Genomic DNA, 19499 nt, shown 5'->3' with positions numbered 1-19499 from the left:
TACAAAGGCCTCAAGCCCAAGCACAAAATCAGCCCACTCTGCTAAAGTCTCGGACTCAACTTCAGCCCAACCTCAACATGGCTCTTTTCGGTTTTTTATTGGTACACAATGGAAATTAGAGGTGGAAATTTCCGACACGAATACGCCACAAAATTAGAGGGTTAGTGTCATGTAATTTTTATACGAAACACAAATATGATACAACACGATAATACGAAAAGCTAAACAAGTTGGGTTAGGGTTGAAAGAATTCTGACACAAACATGAGATGACACGACACGAGAATATATGAAAGGACAGGATAACACGATATGAACCCAACACAAAATTAGCGGGTTAGGATTGGCTATTCTTGACACGAAACTCGAATATGATGTGATACAAATACACGAAAAATTAAACAAATCATGTTAGGATTGAAAGAATTCTGACACGAATACAAATACGGCAAGATACTCACCCACCCATAAATTGGAAATTGAACTTCTCTCGGAACGGCCACGATGCAGCGTTGGAACCGCCTCTTTCTTTGCGTCTTCTCCAAGGGGAGAAGCCACAAAACCCTAACCTAATCGAGATATAAAACGCGAGCGCACACACACAGTTACCGAAACCATCACTCTATTCTTTCTCCGGCCTCTCGATCATCTCCGATAAGAGACTTTGTTCGTTCCCAAACATGGTAGCGGTGGAAGCCTCCCCTTGTCCGGCGCGGCATGAACTGGAAGCTCAAAAGTTTCTGCAGAATCTAGCGGTTGGGACGGCAAGCATTCTCAAGATTCCTTTACGCAAGGCTTTTGACGCTTGCCAGACTGATGATTTTTGTAGGTACGCGCGTGACTTGGAATCAGCTGCTGCTTGCCAGATTGATGAATTGCTTATTAGGTATGCACTTGAGGAGGCAGCGTGTTGTAGTCTCGCCGATGCGTATTTGCTCAAGCGTACCTATCTGGCTGGAGATTTTATCTCTGTTGTAGACATAGCAATCTGGGTTGGCCTTGCAGGAAGTGGGCAGAGATGGGAAAGTCTGAGGAAGTCAAAGAAATTCCCTAACCTAGTGCGGTGGTTCAACTTATTATCATTGCAATATGCTGATGTCCTGATCAAAAACAATACTATAACTGATCTCGGTTTGGGAAAGTCGATTGCGGCTAAAGTAAAAGGGAAAGAGCGAGCCAACAGGCATGTTGGTGGCAACGGAAAAGGAGTGCTCGATCTCAAGAATGCCGTCGTCGGTAAAGTTCGCTTGCGTTTTGCACCAGAACCCAGCGGTTACCTTCACATTGGACATTCTAAAGCAGCCTTATTAAACCAGTATTTTGCTCAAGAGTTCAAAGGGAAAGTGATTGTGCGCTTTGATGATACTAATCCTGCCAAAGAGAGCAATGACTTTGTGGTAAATATACTCAAGGATATAGAAACTTTGGGTATCAAGTATGATGAAGTAACTTATACTTCTGATTACTTCCCGAAACTAATGAAAATGGCTGAGGAGTTGATTATTCAAGGGAAGGCTTATGTTGATGATACACCGCGTGAGCAAATGCAGAAAGAGAGAATGGATGGCACTGAGTCAAGCCAGGGGTGGCAAACGGGCGGGTTTGGGTCAAATTGGGTACGTTGTTAGTGGGTTGGGTCTTTAATGGGTCATTGATCCATTTAGACCCATTAACTATGAGTCTAATTACCCATACCCAACCCGACCCATTTATTTTAAAGCAAACCCGACCCGCCCATTAACCCAATTACATATATACTAAAAATTATGATCGGAAAATTAGAAAAGTAAAAAAAAATTATGATCGAAACTCATAAATTTTTTCAAAAAGACGAGAATAAGTAATTTTTTTTGTCTTATTGATTTTTTTTTGTCTTTATTCAGAAAATTATAAGTTTCGATCAAATTTTTTTACTTTTCCGATTCCTCTCATCAAAACAAATTAATAAGTCACAAAAATATGACACAAAACAAAAAAAATGCAAAAAAAAATTTGAATAAGAACAAAAAAATAAGTCAATTTTTTAATCCAAACCCTTTGCGGGACTACCATGAGAGAAATTTATTCACGGCGAAGCACAATTTCACGGGTCCATTCGCGTAATTAATGGATGAGATGTGTTTTCAATTTTGACTGGTCAAAATAATTATTACCGGTCACAATTGATTTTTAATTCGGACCATTCAAAATATTTTTGGACGCGTGTGATTTAGCACAAAACAATTGAATAAAAGAGAGAGAAGGCCATGCTCCTGGAGGTTGGGGTGGGGCGGGGAGAGGGAGAGAGAGAGAGAGTGAAGATTGGCGGGGGGGGGGGGGGGGCGGAGAGAGAGAGAGAGAGAGAGCTCCTGGGGGAGGGAGAGAGTGAAGATTGGGTGGGTGGGTGGGTGGGTGGGTGGGGGGAGAGAGAGAGCTCCTGGGGTGGGGAGGGGAGCGGGGAGAGAGAGAGAGGGGGGTCATACTCTTCCACTTTCTAATTGCAAAAGAGACCAATTAATAGATGGAATTTGGTGGGTTACTTTCATTGCCCATTGGGTCATTTAAGTTGACCCAATTAATGCTCAATTATGACCCAACTAATAATGGGTTAACTGGGTTTGAACCCATTCTTACCCAACTAATAAATGGGTTGGGTTGGGTCTATTTTTTAGTTGATGGGTCTGGATTTGTTAATGGGTCTGGGTTCAATTTGCCACCCCTAAGTCAAGGTGTAGGAATAACAGCACAGAGGGGAATATGAAATTGTGGAAGGAAATGAGTGCTGGATCTGAAAGGGGATTGCAGTGCTGTCTACGCGGTAAGTTGGATATGCAGGATCCAAACAAGTCACTGCGGGATCCGGTCTATTACCGCTGTAATCCAATTCCTCACCACCGTGTTGGCTCAAGTTACAAGATATATCCAACTTATGATTTTGCATGTCCAATTGTGGATGCGTTGACGGGGGTGACGCATGCATTGCGGTCTAGTGAGTATCATGACCGCAATGCTCAGTATCATAGGATTCAGGAAGACATGGGACTTGCAAATGTCGAAATATACGAGTTTAGTAGATTGAACTTTGTTTATACCCTACTGAGCAAGCGAAAGCTTGCTTGGTTCGTCGACCATGGAACGGTCGAAGGATGGGATGATCCCCGCTTCCCAACGGTTCAAGGAATCGTGCGGAGAGGTCTGACCATCGAGGCGCTGATAAAGTTTGTTGTTTATCAAGGAGCTTCAAAGAATCTGAATCTCATGGAATGGGATAAACTCTGGACCATAAATAAGAAAGAAATCGATCGTTATTGTCCCAGACATACTGCTGTGATTGAAGAAGGACGTGTCATGTTAACCCTAACTGATGGGCCAGAGAAACCATTTGTCCGCATCATACCCAGGCATAAGAAGTTCGAAGGTGCTGGACAAAAGACTACGACGTACACAAGGCAGATATGGATCGACTCTGTTGATGCCAAATCCATCTCGATTGATGAGGAAATAACTCTAATGGACTGGGGCAATGCGATAGTGAAAGAAATCATGAAGGATGAGAATGATTGTATTGTGCAGTTGACTGGGGTTTTGCATCTTGAAGGATCCGTCAAGACCACAAGGTTGAAGCTCGCCTGGTTACCCGAGACGAGCGAGCTGGTGAATCTCTTGTTGTAACGAACGCTATGAATGCAAGCTAAGAACGAGAAATTGAAAACTAAACAAGAAATCACAAAGACACAAGATATACGTGGTTCCCCAAATTGGGTACGTCCACGGGCGAGGAGAGAGAGGATTCACTAACCAACGTGAAGAAGAGATACAAAGAGCCGGCTATGATCCGTAACTCGTCTAGAAAGGCCACCAATATGACAGCCCCAAAAGGATACCATAGAAGTTCCCCAAAAGCCCTATTTATAATAGGCTACATAAATAGGAGCAACATAGTTAACCAATGTGGGACTAAAGAATACAAGGCATAAACAAGGCATTCCCAACAATTCTCCACCTTGACTTGAATTCCACCGAACCAAATCACCAAATATAGCTATCCCCTTCTAACCTCTCACTCGCCAAATGCCCCCGAGGGGCGATCAACTGCAAATACCAAGCAAGCCCAAGCAATGCTTGAACTTGGCAACCGGAACCGGTTTAGTCAACATATCTGCTGGGTTATCTGCCGTACCCACTTTCTTCACCTCAACTTGCTTCTGTGAGATGATATCCCGAACGAAGTGATACCTGACATCGATATGCTTGGTCCTCTCATGATACATCAGATTTTTAGTCAAATGTATAGCACTCTGCGAATCACAAAATACTGAACTCACACCCTGTGTAAGACCAAGCTCACAAAGCAAACCTCTCATCCACAATGCCTCCTTCACAGCTTCAGCAATGGCCATATACTCCGCTTCTGTTGTAGACAGCGCAACTGTAGCCTGTAAAGTAGCTTTCCAACTAATGGCACTTCCGGACAGAGTAAAGACATAACCTGTCAGAGACCTACTCTTATCGTGGTCACCGGCAAAATCCGAATCAACATAACCAACAGCATGATCACCAGAATTGACAATCCCAAACAATAGACCAACACCTGCAGTTCCGCACAAATACCGTAGTATCCATTTCACAGCCTCCCAATGTGCCTTTCCTGGACGCCCCATATAACGACTAACGACACTAACTGCATGTGAAATATCAGGACGAGTACATACCATGGCGTACATAAGGCTCCCAACTGCGCACGAATATGGAACCTGAGACATATACTTCTCCTCATCCTCCGACTGTGGTGACAACTCAGCTGAAAGTCGAAAGTGTGCTGCCAAAGGGGTACTGACTGGCTTCGAGTTCTGCATGGCAAAGCGCTCAAGCACTTTAAGAACATAAGACTTCTGATTCAAAAATAGTTTGCCAGCTACTCGATCTCTGCAAATCTCCATACCCAAAATACGTTTTGCTGCACCCAAATCTTTCATCTCAAATTCACCACCTAACTGTTGTTTCAACCTGTTGATTTCTGATACACTCTTGGCAGCAATAAGCATATCATCAACATACAACAGTAGATAAACAAATGAACCATCTGAAAGTTTTCGAAAATACACACAACTGTCATACTCACTCCTAGAATATGACTGGCTTATCATAAAAGTATCAAACCGCTTATACCACTGCCTAGGGGATTGTTTGAGGCCATACAAAGACTTACGAAGTAAACAAACGTGATCCTCCTTACCAGAAACAACAAATCCCTCAGGCTGACGCATATAAATCTGTTCTTCAAGCTCGCCGTGCAAAAACGCAGTTTTGACATCAAGTTGCTCTAACTCAAGATCATAACATGCAACAATAGCAAGTATAGTGCGAATGGAACTATGTTTTACAACTGGTGAAAATACCTCATTGTAATCAACACCCTCCTTCTGGCTGTATCCTTTCGCCACTAGCCGAGCTTTAAACCGAGCGTCTTCTACCCCTGGAATACCTGGTTTGCGCTTGAAGATCCACTTGCATCCAACAATCCTCTTCCCTTTCAGCGGTTCTACTAACTCCCATGTCTGATTCTTCTGAAGAGACTCAATCTCCTCATTCATAGCAACAAACCACTGTGCAGACTCAGTGCTCGAAATAGCTTCCGTATAGCTGGAAGGCTCTTCATACTCAACTGTCTCAGCAACTGATAAAGCATAGGCCACCATCTCAGAATAAGCCGAATACCTTTCAGGAGGCCGAATCTCCCTCCTTGGCCTATCTTTAGCAATAGTGCGTGGTTGCTCAACTAACGCATCAACCTCTGTGTCTGAACTCTTGAACTCCTCTTCAATTGGCTTCTCAATATGCTTCTTCCCTGAGTCGAAAGATTCACCCATAAACTCCACCTGCTTTGGAACACTATGTTCCTGAACTGTATCATCAACCTGCTTAGACCCCTTAATCAGATAATTTTCATCAAAAGTCACATCCCTACTGATCAAAAACTTCAAATCATCAGAGCACCACAACCTGTACCCTTTGACACCTGCTGCATAACCCAAGAAAATACACTTCTTGGCCCGTGGCTCCAATTTACCCTCATTGACATGAGCGTAAGCTGGACACCCAAAAACACGCAACACAGAATAATCAGCCGGATGACCTGACCATACCTCAAACGGAGTCTTACACTCAATAGCAGTCGACGGAGACCTGTTCACCAAATAGCATGTTGTGGAAACGGCTTCAGCCCAAAATTCTTTGCCCAATCCGGAATTGGACAACATACAACGTGCCTTCTCCAAAAGAGTCCTGTTCATTCGTTCAGCCACACCATTCTGCTGAGGGGTTTTTCTCACTGTGTGATGCCTCACAATGCCCTCATCACTGCAGAACCTATCAAACTCACCAAGACAAAACTCCATACCATTGTCAGTTCTCAAACGTTTTATTTTCTTACCAGTCTGATTCTCAATCAAAGTTTTAAACTGTTTGAATGTATTAAAGGCGTCACTCTTATGTTTCAACATATACACCCAAACTTTACGAGAGAAATCATCTATAATACTCATAAAATATCGAAAACCACCTTTAGAAGTTACCTCTGCGGGACCCCAAAGATCCGAGTGAAAATAATCCACCGTGCCTTTGGTGCGATGAACAGCTGTACTGAATTTTACCCTGCACTGCTTGCCGTAAACACAATGCTCACAGAAATCCAGCTTCTCAATTTTCTGGCCACATAGCAAACCCTGTTTGCTCAAAACCGTCATCCCCCTCTCGCTCATATGCCCAAGGCGCATATGCCACAAACGAGTCAAGTCTGAATCTGAAACCTTGGATGAAGCAACCGTTGCTGCAGCACCTAAAACTGTACTGCCCTGGAGTGTATAAAGGTTACCACGCTTTTGACCCTTCATCAGTACTAATGCACCCCTTGAGACTTTCAAAACTCCACCTTCACCGAGGAATTTGCAACCATGAGAATCAAGAGCACCCAGGGATATAAGATTTTTCTTCAAATCCGGAACATGTCGAACCTCAGATAAAGTCCTAACAATACCGTCATGCATCCTAAGCTGAATCGTTCCTGAACCAACAGTCTTACAGGCCATGTTGTTGCCCATCAAAACTGTACCACCATTGACCGCCTCATAAGTAGAAAACCACTCTCTATGCGGACACATATGGTATGAACATCCAGAATCTAGAATCCACTCGGTATTAGAGCGAGAATCGCCCTCTGTAACTGATAACACATTATCTGACTCATCTGAACTTTCAGCAATTCCAGCAATTACTTTACCCCCTTTCTGGTCTTCTTTTTCCTTCTCTTTGAGTTTTAAACAGTCACTTTTCCAGTGCCCGGGTTTCTTGCAATAATTACACTTTCCCTTCTTCTTACCTGATGACTTGGATCTTCCCCTATTACTCGACTCCACCCTTTCTGTTGTTCTTCCCCTAACAAATAAACCCTCCGCATGGGCATCACCCTCACCTGACACTTTTTTCCTCAATTCTTTCGAATATAGGCTGGCCTTAACATCCTCCATGGATATCGTGTCTTTGCCATACAATAGGGTTGTAACAAAGTGCTCATACGAAAGTGGTAAAGAACATAGCAAAATTAGGGCTTGGTCCTCATCCTCAATTTTACTATCAATATTTTTCAGATCCATAATAATACGGTTGAACTCGTCTAAATGATCTTTAACAGGTATACCTTCTCGCATACGAAACGTATAAAGACGTTGTTTGAGATATAACCTGTTGGTGAGCGACTTCGTCATATATATGCCTTCCAACTTCAGCCAAATTCCTGCTGCTGAAGTTTCTTCTTCCACCTCGCGAAGAACGTCATCTGCCAGACTCAACTGAATAGAACTCAGAGCTTTGGCATCCGTATCATCCCAATCTTCCTCTTTGATTCCAGAACTAGTCTTGCCTAACAAAACCTTGTGCAATCCTTGTTGGGTTAGCAGAGCCTTCATCTTTACTCTCCAAAGACTGAAACTGCTGCTCTGCCCATCAAACTTCGCAATCTCAAATTTAGCCGCCATAGCCACAATCGGAAACGAAACCCTAGTTTTTTGCAACCTAAGGCTCTGATACCAGTTTGTTGTAACGAACGCTATGAATGCAAGCTAAGAACGAGAAATTGAAAACTAAACAAGAAATCACAAAGACACAAGATATACGTGGTTCCCCAAATTGGGTACGTCCACGGGCGAGGAGAGAGAGGATTCACTAACCAACGTGAAGAAGAGATACAAAGAGCCGGCTATGATCCGTAACTCGTCTAGAAAGGCCACCAATATGACAGCCCCAAAAGGATACCATAGAAGTTCCCCAAAAGCCCTATTTATAATAGGCTACATAAATAGGAGCAACATAGTTAACCAATGTGGGACTAAAGAATACAAGGCATAAACAAGGCATTCCCAACATCTCTCTCTGGTGGAGTTTGACTATCTAATTACCAAAAAGAAGGTCGATGAAGGCGAGGATTTCCTTGACGTGCTTAACGAAAATACGAGAAAGGAGACTGCAGCGCTGGGGGATTCGAACATGCGGAACTTGCAGCATGGGGAGGTACTGCAGTTGGAGAGAAAAGGCTATTTTAGATGTGATGTGCCCTTCGTTGGGCCTTCTAATCCCATTGTTCTCTTTGCTATTCCAGATGGTAGGCAACAGAAGAGGGCATTGATGTAGGACCTCTTTCAGTTTTCACTCATCTGGAATTTGACTTGCATAGTTGAAGTCTAGATGTAAGTATTACTAATGAACGTTTCTAAACTTTACAAAACTTGTTAATCATCAACTTTTACTACCAGCTCATTCGGTTTTCGAAAAAAAGAAACTAGATTCTCTCAAAAGACACTCCTCTCATGTGACCATGTCCGCCCACCAACAGAGGGATAAAATCTCATCCTGCGGGATCGCGTGAGACACCATTCTTTTCTCTTGATCAACTCCCATGTTGTCGACTCCCGTGTTGGCAAGACGATCCACAGCTTGGTTGCCTTCCCTATAGATATGTTTCAAACTGCATCCAGTGGCTGTCATCAAAGCGTTGCATTCTTTGATGAGGACCCTGTCATGGGAGTGTTCGGGACAGTCCCCATTGATCATTGAAACTGCCACCTCTGAATCCGACTCCACTTCCATAGCCTCCAAACCTTGATCCTGATGTAGAAAAATTTACCATACAAATCTACGTTTTTTTTTTTTTTTTTGTGATTCAATTCTTGTTGATAACTCAATATCCGGCTACTTATTTTCATGTAATTGGATTGATAACCGGAATAGTTTAAAGAGTTCTCTGCATACAAAAGGTCCATTTGTGCTAGATTATGAAGCAACATCATCTGAAAGAATCCGATGATTATACTTGTACGCAACTCCTACATTAAAATATACTCCATCGTCCATGCTAATTAAAATCCTCATTTAAGTTATTCTCGTTTTACTTTTGCGTTGGCGCTAATATTAAGTCAATATAAAATTTGAAGCACTTGATATTCCCATAATCTTATGGAGGAACTGATGTCTACCTCATAATCAGATAACTTATTGTATAAATCAGTAAATAGAGCTGGAGAATATTTCCACCAACCATCCTGGTGGGTATATCTACCGGCTAGCTCTTAAAGTATACTTATGGAGAAACATACGACACATTTTGATTACTATTTGCGTAATCTAATTAAGATGGTTCATGACTAACCTCGAAATAATTCGTAACTTTTTGACGTGTACGGTAGGCACAACCCACCCCCAACTTTTCTCTCTCTCTCTCTCTCTCTCTCTCTCTCTCTCTCTCTCTCTCTTCAAAATTGCCCCAATACTCTTGTGGTGGTTGAGGGGTGGCCGGATCACGTCAATTTGGCTGCCAAGTAGTTCAGTCCATTTGGTGCATCCGGAGCCATCCAAAAGTATTATAAACGGCCCAAATTTAAAAGAGTGTTTTGGAAAAACAAAAAACAAAAACGCCATCTTAGAATCTGGGCCGTCCAAAACACTTTTGAACGGCCCAGATGGACCGAATTGATCAGTACCAAATGGACAGGATCCGATCCGACACTGCTAGCAAAGGCACTTGAGCATATAGAATACGTTTGCAAAATATCAAAGACTTAGAATCATGCCAGTTTTTTTCACTTTCTTGAATCGGGTATCTAGAGTACTTCATCTAGCTCTTGAACAAGTTACATGACCACGATTTGTTTCACGTTGAGGCTGCAGTTTTTTTAGGAATCAATACAGATGTACGAGTCTATAGAATTGTGCGGACGAACAAATTAAGCGAAATTTAAAATCTATAACACGGCCTTAAAGACCGGTATGACGTACGCATGACGCAGGAACTCATGTAGCAGATGAACTCAGCCCCATCTCCACATTATTCAAAATTGCTGCCACTTCAACAATGGAAGGCCTATTCTTCCTAGAATTCCCAACACAAGCTGATGCAACTTTGGCCAATCTGACAAGAGGCTTCACATCAGAGGGAGTCACAAGCCTGGAATCCAAGAGTTCACAAAACTTCATTTCTCTGATCAAAGGCAATGCCCAACTCACAAGCAAGTTCCCATCTCCATTCCTCTTCCCACTCAAAAGCTCAAGCAAGATCACCCCAAGTCCATAGACATCACACTCCTTGGAAGCCCCTCTTCTCTCCACCCAATACTCGTCGTCCACGTACCCCTCGAGCCCTCTCCTATCGAAGGGAAACAAAAAAGATAGCCCGTAATCGCAAACCCTAGCACAACGCTTGACGTCGATTAGTACATTTGAGGGCTTGATGCAACCATGGACTATAGGTGGTGCCACTACTTCATGCAAGTACTCAACCCCTCTGGCCACCCCCGCCACGATCTTCAGGCGCTGGCCCCAGTCCAAGAGAGTCGCCTTATTGGAATCTTGATCGTTCAGAAAGTAGTCCAGACTCATGGTGCCACCTACGAACTCCATCAGGATGATCCTCTCACCTGGCGCCTCGGAAAACCCCAGAATGGAGACTAGGTTTGGGTGATGGGCTAGAGAGAGCCATTTGAGCGTCGACGAAAACCCGAAACCAGCATTGCTCAGAACTAGTCGGGGATGAATCCTCTTCACCGCAACTAGTTCCCCGCTTGGCAACAAGGCCGCGTAGACAGTTCCGAGCCTCCCTTTCCCGATAATCCGCCTCTGGTTGAACCCATCCGTGGCCGCATCTGCGTCCATCAGGGAATATGGACATGCACAAAGCTTGGTAATCGGAGCAACATCGACGGTACTTTCTTCGGGTTGATCAACGTGCCGTTTCTTGTAGAGGAAAAAGAGGACCGCGGCGAGGACGATGAGGGAGACAGAAAGGAAGGCCATGAAGGAATCGAAACCGATGTGTTCCCCATAGCTCATGTTGAGAAAAATCGAACAATTGGTTTGCTAGTTTTCAGGCCTTCAGGTTGTCTAGAGGGGAATTTGGCTTATCCATCCATGGGTGAGATAATGGAAGGGATGTTATAGAGAAAATTAGTGAAAGAAAAAGAAGGGTATCTAGTTAGCTAGCTAGTTGGCGTGAATGTGTCCGCTTTGAAAAGTATAGAGTTGGTTTGATAATTCATGGTTGGCTGCCCCCTTCTATTTGAAAAATACATGGTCAAGTTGAGAATTTTTTGAACATCTCCAATACTTGCTTCAAATTTAAGGATGTCGATTTATGTGAATTTGACACCCTCCCTCTCGGAATCAGAAATTCTGTCAGGCAGGAACATCCTGTAGTGCACCCTACAGAGCACCTCCAAGACCTCATGCAAGGGTTTAAAAACAAACTCTTCCAAACGTTGGAAGCACTTTTAGACGACTGTGATTGTGCCCTATAGGATGCCCTGCAAGATCCCCGGATCCCTCCCTAGCTCTAACCAAATGTTGAATTTATAACTACCATGGAGTATTCAAAAAAGTTTACGCTATGTAAGTCTTTGAAACTTATGGACACCTCCCATGTTTGGCTTAAAATTTGACACTTAGGTTTAGCACTATTCAATTCTCCCATGACACTTTGGTTCCGGTACTAAGAAACTAAACCCATATCACTTGTCTTTTTTTATAAGCTATGATTGGTTATTTCACGACGGATTGCATAGACGATCAGATATCGTAACCACATTACGTATGGTAATTTGTCTATAAGGGGACAAGTACGGTCCATTTGACCAGCATATGAATCTCTCACAACAAATAGTGGCCGAAACATGAAAAATTAACTATTCAATGCACTCAATTAGTATCTAATATCTATAGGTGATTGCTCTCTATATATTTAACACATTAATTTTCTTGTGGATCTCTATCACCTCTATGCCTAATATGATTTCTTTTGGTTCACGTGAAATTTACTAGTGGAAGCACAGATGGATATATACAACAAAAAGTAATTTGTCAAATGAGTTGTTATAACAGTTTGGTTGTAACAACCCAATTCAAAATTGTACTTCTTCCACCTAAAAAGCCTTGTAGTTTGGAGTATCCAGGCCCATAAAAATATCCCAGACCACAAATTACAATCATCCCCCACTCCTCTCTCCCTCTTCATGGACATCCATTCACACTATCAAATTTTTCTTGTTACGCACGAATTTTTTCTTTTGAACAGCGAAGAAAAGATAATTTATTAATCTTTGAACAATTATTACAAAGATTAAAAGGGAAAAAAGAACAAGACGGCATCACGACAAGTAGAAAGCATATCTTAAACCAGGTTGACACCCTAACTACCCGACAATCACATGCCTTTCCACCCAAAAAGGAAGGGAAGAAGTTGGCAAGGGACCAACACAAAACAGGGCCTAAACGAAACCAACAACCCTATCATATAAACAAAATTGGTAGGCCAAAAGACCTAAGACAAACTCTACCCTCAAAACAATTCTAGAAAACTCATCACCTTTGCACAAAGCAAGTTCATTGTTATATATGTGTGTGGGAGCGCGCGCTTGCATGCAAATATGTGTCATGTGTGCAAATTTTAGCTAAAATGAAAACAAGTTTCATGTTTGATCTCATTTCAATCTGATGATGTAAGTAATGATTGATTGGAACATGGCAACCTCCAAATTAGTAAGTCAGTTCAACCACCAGACCAAAAGGAGGTGTAAAACAAGTACTGAAGCCTCTTGACGTCACAAAGCGAACGCTATAAACAAAAGTAACCATTTTTTTGTTGAGAAAGTACAAACTAAAGCTGGTTTTGGTGCAAATTTTCCTTCTCACGAAAACAAACTGTCGTAAATGTTTCAATCTGATGCTGTAAGAAAAGATGGATTGGAACATGGCAACCTCCAAATTAGTAGTAAGTCAGTTGGAACAAATGGGGTTAATGCACTCCAAAGAGTCGATGACACCCATCGGGGCGGATCAGGTGGCATATTGCCATCCCTAGAGTATCTGTATCTTATGTGTGACTCCAATCATTCATACATCCCCAGCAAATATAAACTGCTAAACCCTAAAGCGCTGAAGCTTAAATGCAAACGTCTCCAATAGGTTAGACAAATGAGACTTATTGGGCGTTTTAGCCACCATGAACGCACAACTTGATGCCTTCAATAGGTGGCAGAGAACAAAACAAATGCAACAAGAAAAACCACCAAAAAATCTTGGGCAGAACAGAATTTACCAATGAGCCGAATTGCTGCAGAACTAAGAGCCCCTTTGAATGGATAGATTTCATGAGGAAAAAAAAAGAAGAAGAAGAGAGAAACGAAAAGAAAGGGTTGTGGTTCCTATCCAAATTACTCATTCAGTAATTTGGATGGAGTATTTTGGCAAAAAATGGAGAGAAAAGTACCGAAATGAAATTTCTTGATTGGTTCGTCCCCTTTCTCATCCAATCTCAACAAAATGGTGAGATTTGGTGCGAGGGAAGCCCTTTCTTATCTTACCCTTTCTCACCATCCAAAGGGGCTATAAGCGATATACTAGAGCTATCTGTTGTTATCACTAGTCATTCACCTTTGTCTCACATCAAACCCTTACATTTGGAAAATCTCTAGAACTTATATATTTATTCCATTCTAACTTGATCGGTAGAAGAAAATATACACAGCAAGCGAGATAAAGATAGCAGCTGGCCCTACGTATAAAACCTTGCCGTCCAATCCAGAGATATTACATGGCTGCAGCCAATTATAACTTGAACACAAAAACAGAAGGAACTCCAACTAAAATAGAAGAGAAATCAATTAGCCAGACACTTCAAAGCACAACCCATTCAGGCAATATTTAATTACTGGGTCAGTTCTTGCTTCCCAACTTCTATCACATATTTTCACAAACAAAGGTAAGTACATGACCAGTGGTGGATCCAGAAAATTCAAATGGATCCAGAAAATTCAAATAGAAGGGTCACATTTCCAGCATAAACTTAATAAAAATACTCATAATCCAATATAAAGAGAACATGCGGCCAAAATAAACGAGAATACAAAATCAATGTTCTAGTCTTCTTACATTTTCTTTAGGTGATATTACAATTTTATTTTTGTAATTAGTAGAATTGTATGTGTTGGCCTTTGGGGCACCACTACCTTGATTGAACCACGAGGGACGCAGTTCAACTCCTACGAACTACAAGTTTTGAAAGAGTTTTTTTTCCCCAACGAGTTTCGAACTCACGACCATACAAGTAGAGGCCAGAGACCTTACCACGTGAACTAGACGTCAATCTTTCTCTATATTGGGCAGTTTAATACAGTATATATTACTATCTGTTTTAATTCACACACAAAAATCCTGATAATTTCAGGATAGTCACATGACCTCTTGTGCCTTAACTGAATCCGCCCCTATATACATGACAACCACGGACAAAAATATAGTTTCGTCAATTTGTTATCTTTTCATCTTTTCCATTCCCCACATAAATTTGTGATCCAAACACAACCTAAAGGATGACAAGGAATATATTGTCACCAGTTGGCAATGTTCCTCGGCTCGTGGGTCATTGATGGCTCAACTTAAGATGCTTCTATGTACGGGCTGAACTTTTGTAGACTTCACACATGCCTTCATTTCAATATTGATGATCTTTACAGCTGTTGCACTGCTTGATCAAAATGTTGTGACATGCTTCCACCAAACACCATCATAAAAGATCAAAGAGCTCCTCACAGCACTACTAGTCAGAATCGGGCTCATGTGCATTATGCTATTTGTTCACTTCCCAACCCAACTTCATGGAATTGGCTTCCCCCTCGCTGACTGCCAACAATCTCATCTTCATAACTTGGTGCAAGAAAATTCTATGTGCTTTTGATTGTACAACTCTGCTTTTCCGAGATAACCCCTCATTCTCCCTCTTTTGGTTCTCTCTGAGATTGAACAATAATCTTCCCCTGCAGTGAAACCATTAACTTAATTATAGGGAGTCATTCCGTTCAAAGTTTCACTTTGAAACTTGCAAGTGCAAGGTGCACAAAATTATTGATTCTAGAAAGAGAATCTTTATCAACAGAACCAAGACCAGAAAAGTTGCAATGCAAGTACAGATCAGGCACTAACTGGCAATGCTGAAAAGAATATTAAAAATCGAGAAGTATTTGAAAAACAATAATCAAACAGAGAAACATGCAAAAAGAGAAGCATGCTTCCCTTCATATTAGTTTGAATTTTGAAATTATCAAAGGCTCTAAAAATCAATAGAATTCTTCCCATAGTTTGCAACATCCATAGCAACTATATCATGAGAAACCAAAACCGCTAAACTGCTAAATCAATTGTACTATCACAGTGCCAAAGATGAACTTCTCACAAAATCCTTCTTGTTTATCATGACTGAAGTTTTGTATATAACCAAAGTTCTTTTCAGAACCCTTTGTCTCTCTACCTATTGCAGAAAGACCCTAACATGCAAGGATATGATATGATCTTCACCTGTTGACCTTAAATATGCATGTGGCTATCTGAAAGTGCCTCCTATGTACTTTAGAGATGCAAGAACATTCTCCAATCTCCACATCCTTCTATAGCCCCTAATTGGTACAGTCGGATCCGCACGTTACCTTTAAATTAATATGAAGAAACCAAAAGTGATGGGGACATTGTGCCACGCACCAAGTGGTAAATATCACACACTTCCAAAGGATAAACGAGCTCCAAGAATAGATAATGGTGTGTGGGGGTGTCTATTTTCTTAAGAATTTTTATCAACTTTAATCTCCACTTGAGAAAATTGCTTCACACCCTGCAGCCAAGTTATCAAACAAGATATATCTGACCCTGCAAAATGTGAAACATGTGCATTATTGTCATGCGAACGGTACCAAATGAGGCAGGTCAATGTTAATATTCTGTAAACAGTGAACGGAAACAAACAAACAAAAGAAAAGAGAGATCTAGTCCAGGAACGCATGCTTCCAACGAAGAGTACACAATAAAAGAAAGTTTTTAAGTTCATATATCATAAATGAGTAATTATAACCATACCCATGAAGGTAGCCCATGCTTAATCTCAGCGAATGATTTATATTGCAGCCTAAAAAACATTACCAATCACTTCAATCTGTATTGACTCAGCAGCTTCCCGCACCTTCTTTCGATCCCAAAGTCCACTCACAATAGCAGTCCATGTTCCCTCATCAGGGATACACCCATCAACCACCATCTCTTCAAATATGCGTGCTGCTTTATGAAGGTCTCCTTTCTTGCAAAAACAATGGACAAGAGAATCAAAAGTTTTGGCCTCAACAGAAAGGCCCCTAGTACGCATGCTTAGATACAACTGAAAAGCCCGATTTGGATCAATTTCTGATAAAAGGCCTTGGACCACAGTATTGTGAATTCTAACATGGAGGCTCCATGTTAGTCGATTTGGTGAGATCCCCTCAAGCACCATCTCATCAAGGAAATTCGCAGCTTTCTGGAACTTGTGTACATCACAAAAGCCATTTATGATTTTGGAGTATAATCCTGCATCTGGCTTCAATCCCTGTAGCTTCATCCTATCAAGAATCTCTAAAGCTTCTCTAAGTTTTCCCTCTTTACAGAGTCCATGAATTAAAGTACTATATGTTACCATGTTAGGCTTATGGCGTTTGCTAAGCATTATTTCCAAAAGTGCCATGGCTTGTGAACTGCATCCACCCTTGCAAAGTCCGTCCATGAGGGAGCTGTAAGTAAACACATTGGGCTCAATACCTTTGCTCTTCATCTCTTCAAGCAGCCCCATAGCCTCGTCCAGATTATTTGATTGGCATAAACCATGAATTAAAGAAGTATAGGTGACAACAGTTGGTGAACAACCTTTATCAGACATCTCCATGAAAAGCTCCTTTGCCTCACTAATCTTTTCAAATCTACACAACCCATTAATCAAAGTACCATACGTGTAGGAATCGGGAATACACCCGCGATTAGGCATCTCGCGGAAAATTCGAAGAGCAGCATCCATTGTTCCACTGTTCTTGCAAAGCGCTTTGATCAAAACATTGAGGGAAGTAACACTTGGAGGAATACCCAATTCTCTCATATACCTATAAAATCTCAAAGCCAACTTTAACTGGTTTTCATCAGCAAGAATGGAAAAGACTGTAATGTAGGATTTGTGGGTAGGTTCACAATCATATTCTTTCATCCTCTGGAAAACCCTAATCGCCTCAAGCGGTTTGTGAACCCGGCCATAACCTCTACAAATGGAAAGAAAAATATCTTCTGTGATGTTACATTTTTCATCCTTCATTCTATTCAGCATATCCTCAGCTGCTCTGAATTGGTTCACAGAGACGAATCTGGAGATCATTAGACCGAAAGTGCTGAGATCATGCCGAAACCCATTAGTGTACTCCCCCGTTGCAGCATCAAATATAAGTACAGCTTTCTGTAAGTCTTTTTCTGCTTTAATCAACTGTTCAACTAGAGTTGCTGTGATTTGTTTCGGCCATTTGATCATTGTCTTTCTTCCAATTTCTGCAATACCTCTCTCCCAAAAAATGAACAGATTTTATCAAGACATGACCATCTCCTAAGCTTGATCACAATTGGAAAACTCGCTTAACGATTGGCCCGACAATCGCCACTTTAAAATTCACCCAATTTCTAAGTAGGAAAAAATGATACACTGAACTCACACCAATTTAGTTTTATCAGTAACGTTTTGGCTAGACTTACTTGGACCAATCTCGAGGCAAGGAGGAATTCACTGATCCTGGAAATAAAAAAACAAGAAACCCATGTTTCATATTCCTGAGTAGAAAAGGATACCTGTTTAAAACCCGAAAAGATGAGAGTACGACGATAGTTCAAAGAATATCATCTTCCACGTTCTAGACTGGGGGTGAATCCCCCCATCCACTGGCAGTAGCGGGGGCCCAATTAAAACCATAGCGAAGCCATCAGGGACAAATGATCCAAACACTCGCTTACTTCTCACTTATATAATGCTAAAGACCAAGTTCGAAACAAAACACTTGTTGGCACTTGTTAAAACAAAAACAAACAAAAAAAAACCAAAATATATGCCAATCGACAACCAACTGCAAAGCATAAAAAAATGCTTTTGGCTTAGACATTTCATCAAACAGCTGGAGGACAGGTAATTATCAGGTAATCATCTCACATATTTGCTTCTTTATTAACATTCATATTCAGATATATCCAACTTAGAGGCTCATCAAACCTGAAATAACCCGACGCCGGCGTCGAATAATGAAAAATGGTGGAGAATGTATAGCTTCAGTAATGGAAGGTTTTGTTGGGGTCGTCTTGCTTCTTCAATGAAAACGAATAGTATATGCTTTCAAAAACAGAACTTTATACTAAATGGGTGGGCTTCTTGTGTTCAAATAAAAGGTAGGCTGGTGGGCTGAAGGTGGGGTTTGATGACTGGATGATACTAGCATATATCCCTTGAGTTGAGAGCAAGAGCCCAACACAAAAATGTGAGCAGTTAAGCGGAGGTCCATGTGTAACTCATGGAGCACTTCAACTACAACGGTGCAAGCGAGCCGAGCCGAGCTTTGTTGTGATCGAACTCGCTTTGCTTACCGAAAAAATCTAAAACTCAAACTCGAGCTCGGCTTGTTTACAGACGAGCTGAGCCCAGTTCGTTTACTAAACATCAAACGAGTCCAGATAAATGATTTGGGCCTAAACAAACGGGCAGAGCTAAACTTTAGAGTGTCAAATTCGGCTTGTTTACTACATAAACCTAAAACTTGAGCTTGAGCTCGGGTCAATTACTGAACGAGTCCACCATGTCAAACATATCCACAAAAACATCAATTTAAAAGATATACAACCAGGCACCCCTAACCAAAACCATTATACCACCAGTCACCATCCTAAAAAGACAGCCATAAAATTTAGAGTGTGCGGCTGCAAAAATATCCACAGAAACATCCACAAAAAACATTATTACCTGGAAAAAAAAAAAAAGAAGTTCGAGTAAAAGGTTAAAAGATAAGAGAATATAGTGAAGCAATGCAAATGAGGTTTGAGGTAGAAATTTTATACCAAAATCTATTGAGGATGATAGTTAATCAACAAGAAAAAATTTTAAGATAAGTA

The 19499-nt window shown here is 41.4% G+C and overlaps 3 protein-coding genes across 4 annotated transcripts; 1 reads left to right on the top strand and 2 right to left on the bottom strand.

Annotated features, from left to right (window-relative positions):
• The first annotated feature begins 563 nt into the window (after positions 1-563).
• LOC131313485 (glutamate--tRNA ligase, cytoplasmic-like) lies at positions 564-8746 on the top strand. The gene is made up of 3 exons (XM_058341805.1): positions 564-1584; positions 2714-3636; positions 8398-8746. Exons 1-3 carry the CDS (start codon positions 680-682, stop codon positions 8661-8663), a joined length of 2094 nt encoding a protein of 697 aa, XP_058197788.1. The 5' UTR covers positions 564-679; the 3' UTR covers positions 8664-8746.
• A 1322-nt stretch (positions 8747-10068) lies between these two features.
• Positions 10069-11530, bottom strand: LOC131313484 (serine/threonine-protein kinase-like protein CR4). The gene has a single exon (XM_058341804.1). The coding sequence runs from the start codon at positions 11352-11354 to the stop codon at positions 10320-10322; it is 1035 nt and encodes a 344-aa protein (XP_058197787.1). The 5' UTR covers positions 11355-11530; the 3' UTR covers positions 10069-10319.
• A 3124-nt stretch (positions 11531-14654) lies between these two features.
• On the bottom strand, positions 14655-18854 carry LOC131313483 (pentatricopeptide repeat-containing protein At5g46100). 2 transcript variants are annotated; one of them, XR_009196210.1, is made up of 4 exons: positions 18610-18854; positions 16422-18138; positions 16150-16214; positions 14655-14864 (listed from the first exon to the last, which is right to left on the bottom strand). XR_009196210.1 is itself a non-coding variant. In XM_058341803.1 (3 exons), the coding sequence occupies exon 2, from the start codon at positions 17881-17883 to the stop codon at positions 16471-16473; it is 1413 nt and encodes a 470-aa protein (XP_058197786.1). In that variant the 5' UTR covers positions 17884-18138; positions 18610-18849; the 3' UTR covers positions 14655-15331; positions 16422-16470. The 2 variants fall into 2 exon arrangements, 1 of the variants encoding a protein (XP_058197786.1); XM_058341803.1 differs by lacking the exon at positions 16150-16214 and having other exon boundaries at positions 14655-15331; positions 18610-18849.
• Between the last annotated feature and the right edge of the window lie 645 nt (positions 18855-19499).

Source organism: Rhododendron vialii, chromosome 13a (genome assembly GCF_030253575.1).
Source record: "Rhododendron vialii isolate Sample 1 chromosome 13a, ASM3025357v1".
Classification (NCBI taxonomy): domain Eukaryota; kingdom Viridiplantae; phylum Streptophyta; class Magnoliopsida; order Ericales; family Ericaceae; genus Rhododendron; species Rhododendron vialii.
Note: the sequence above shows the minus strand (reverse complement) of the source record. Positions and strands in the feature narration are given on the sequence as shown.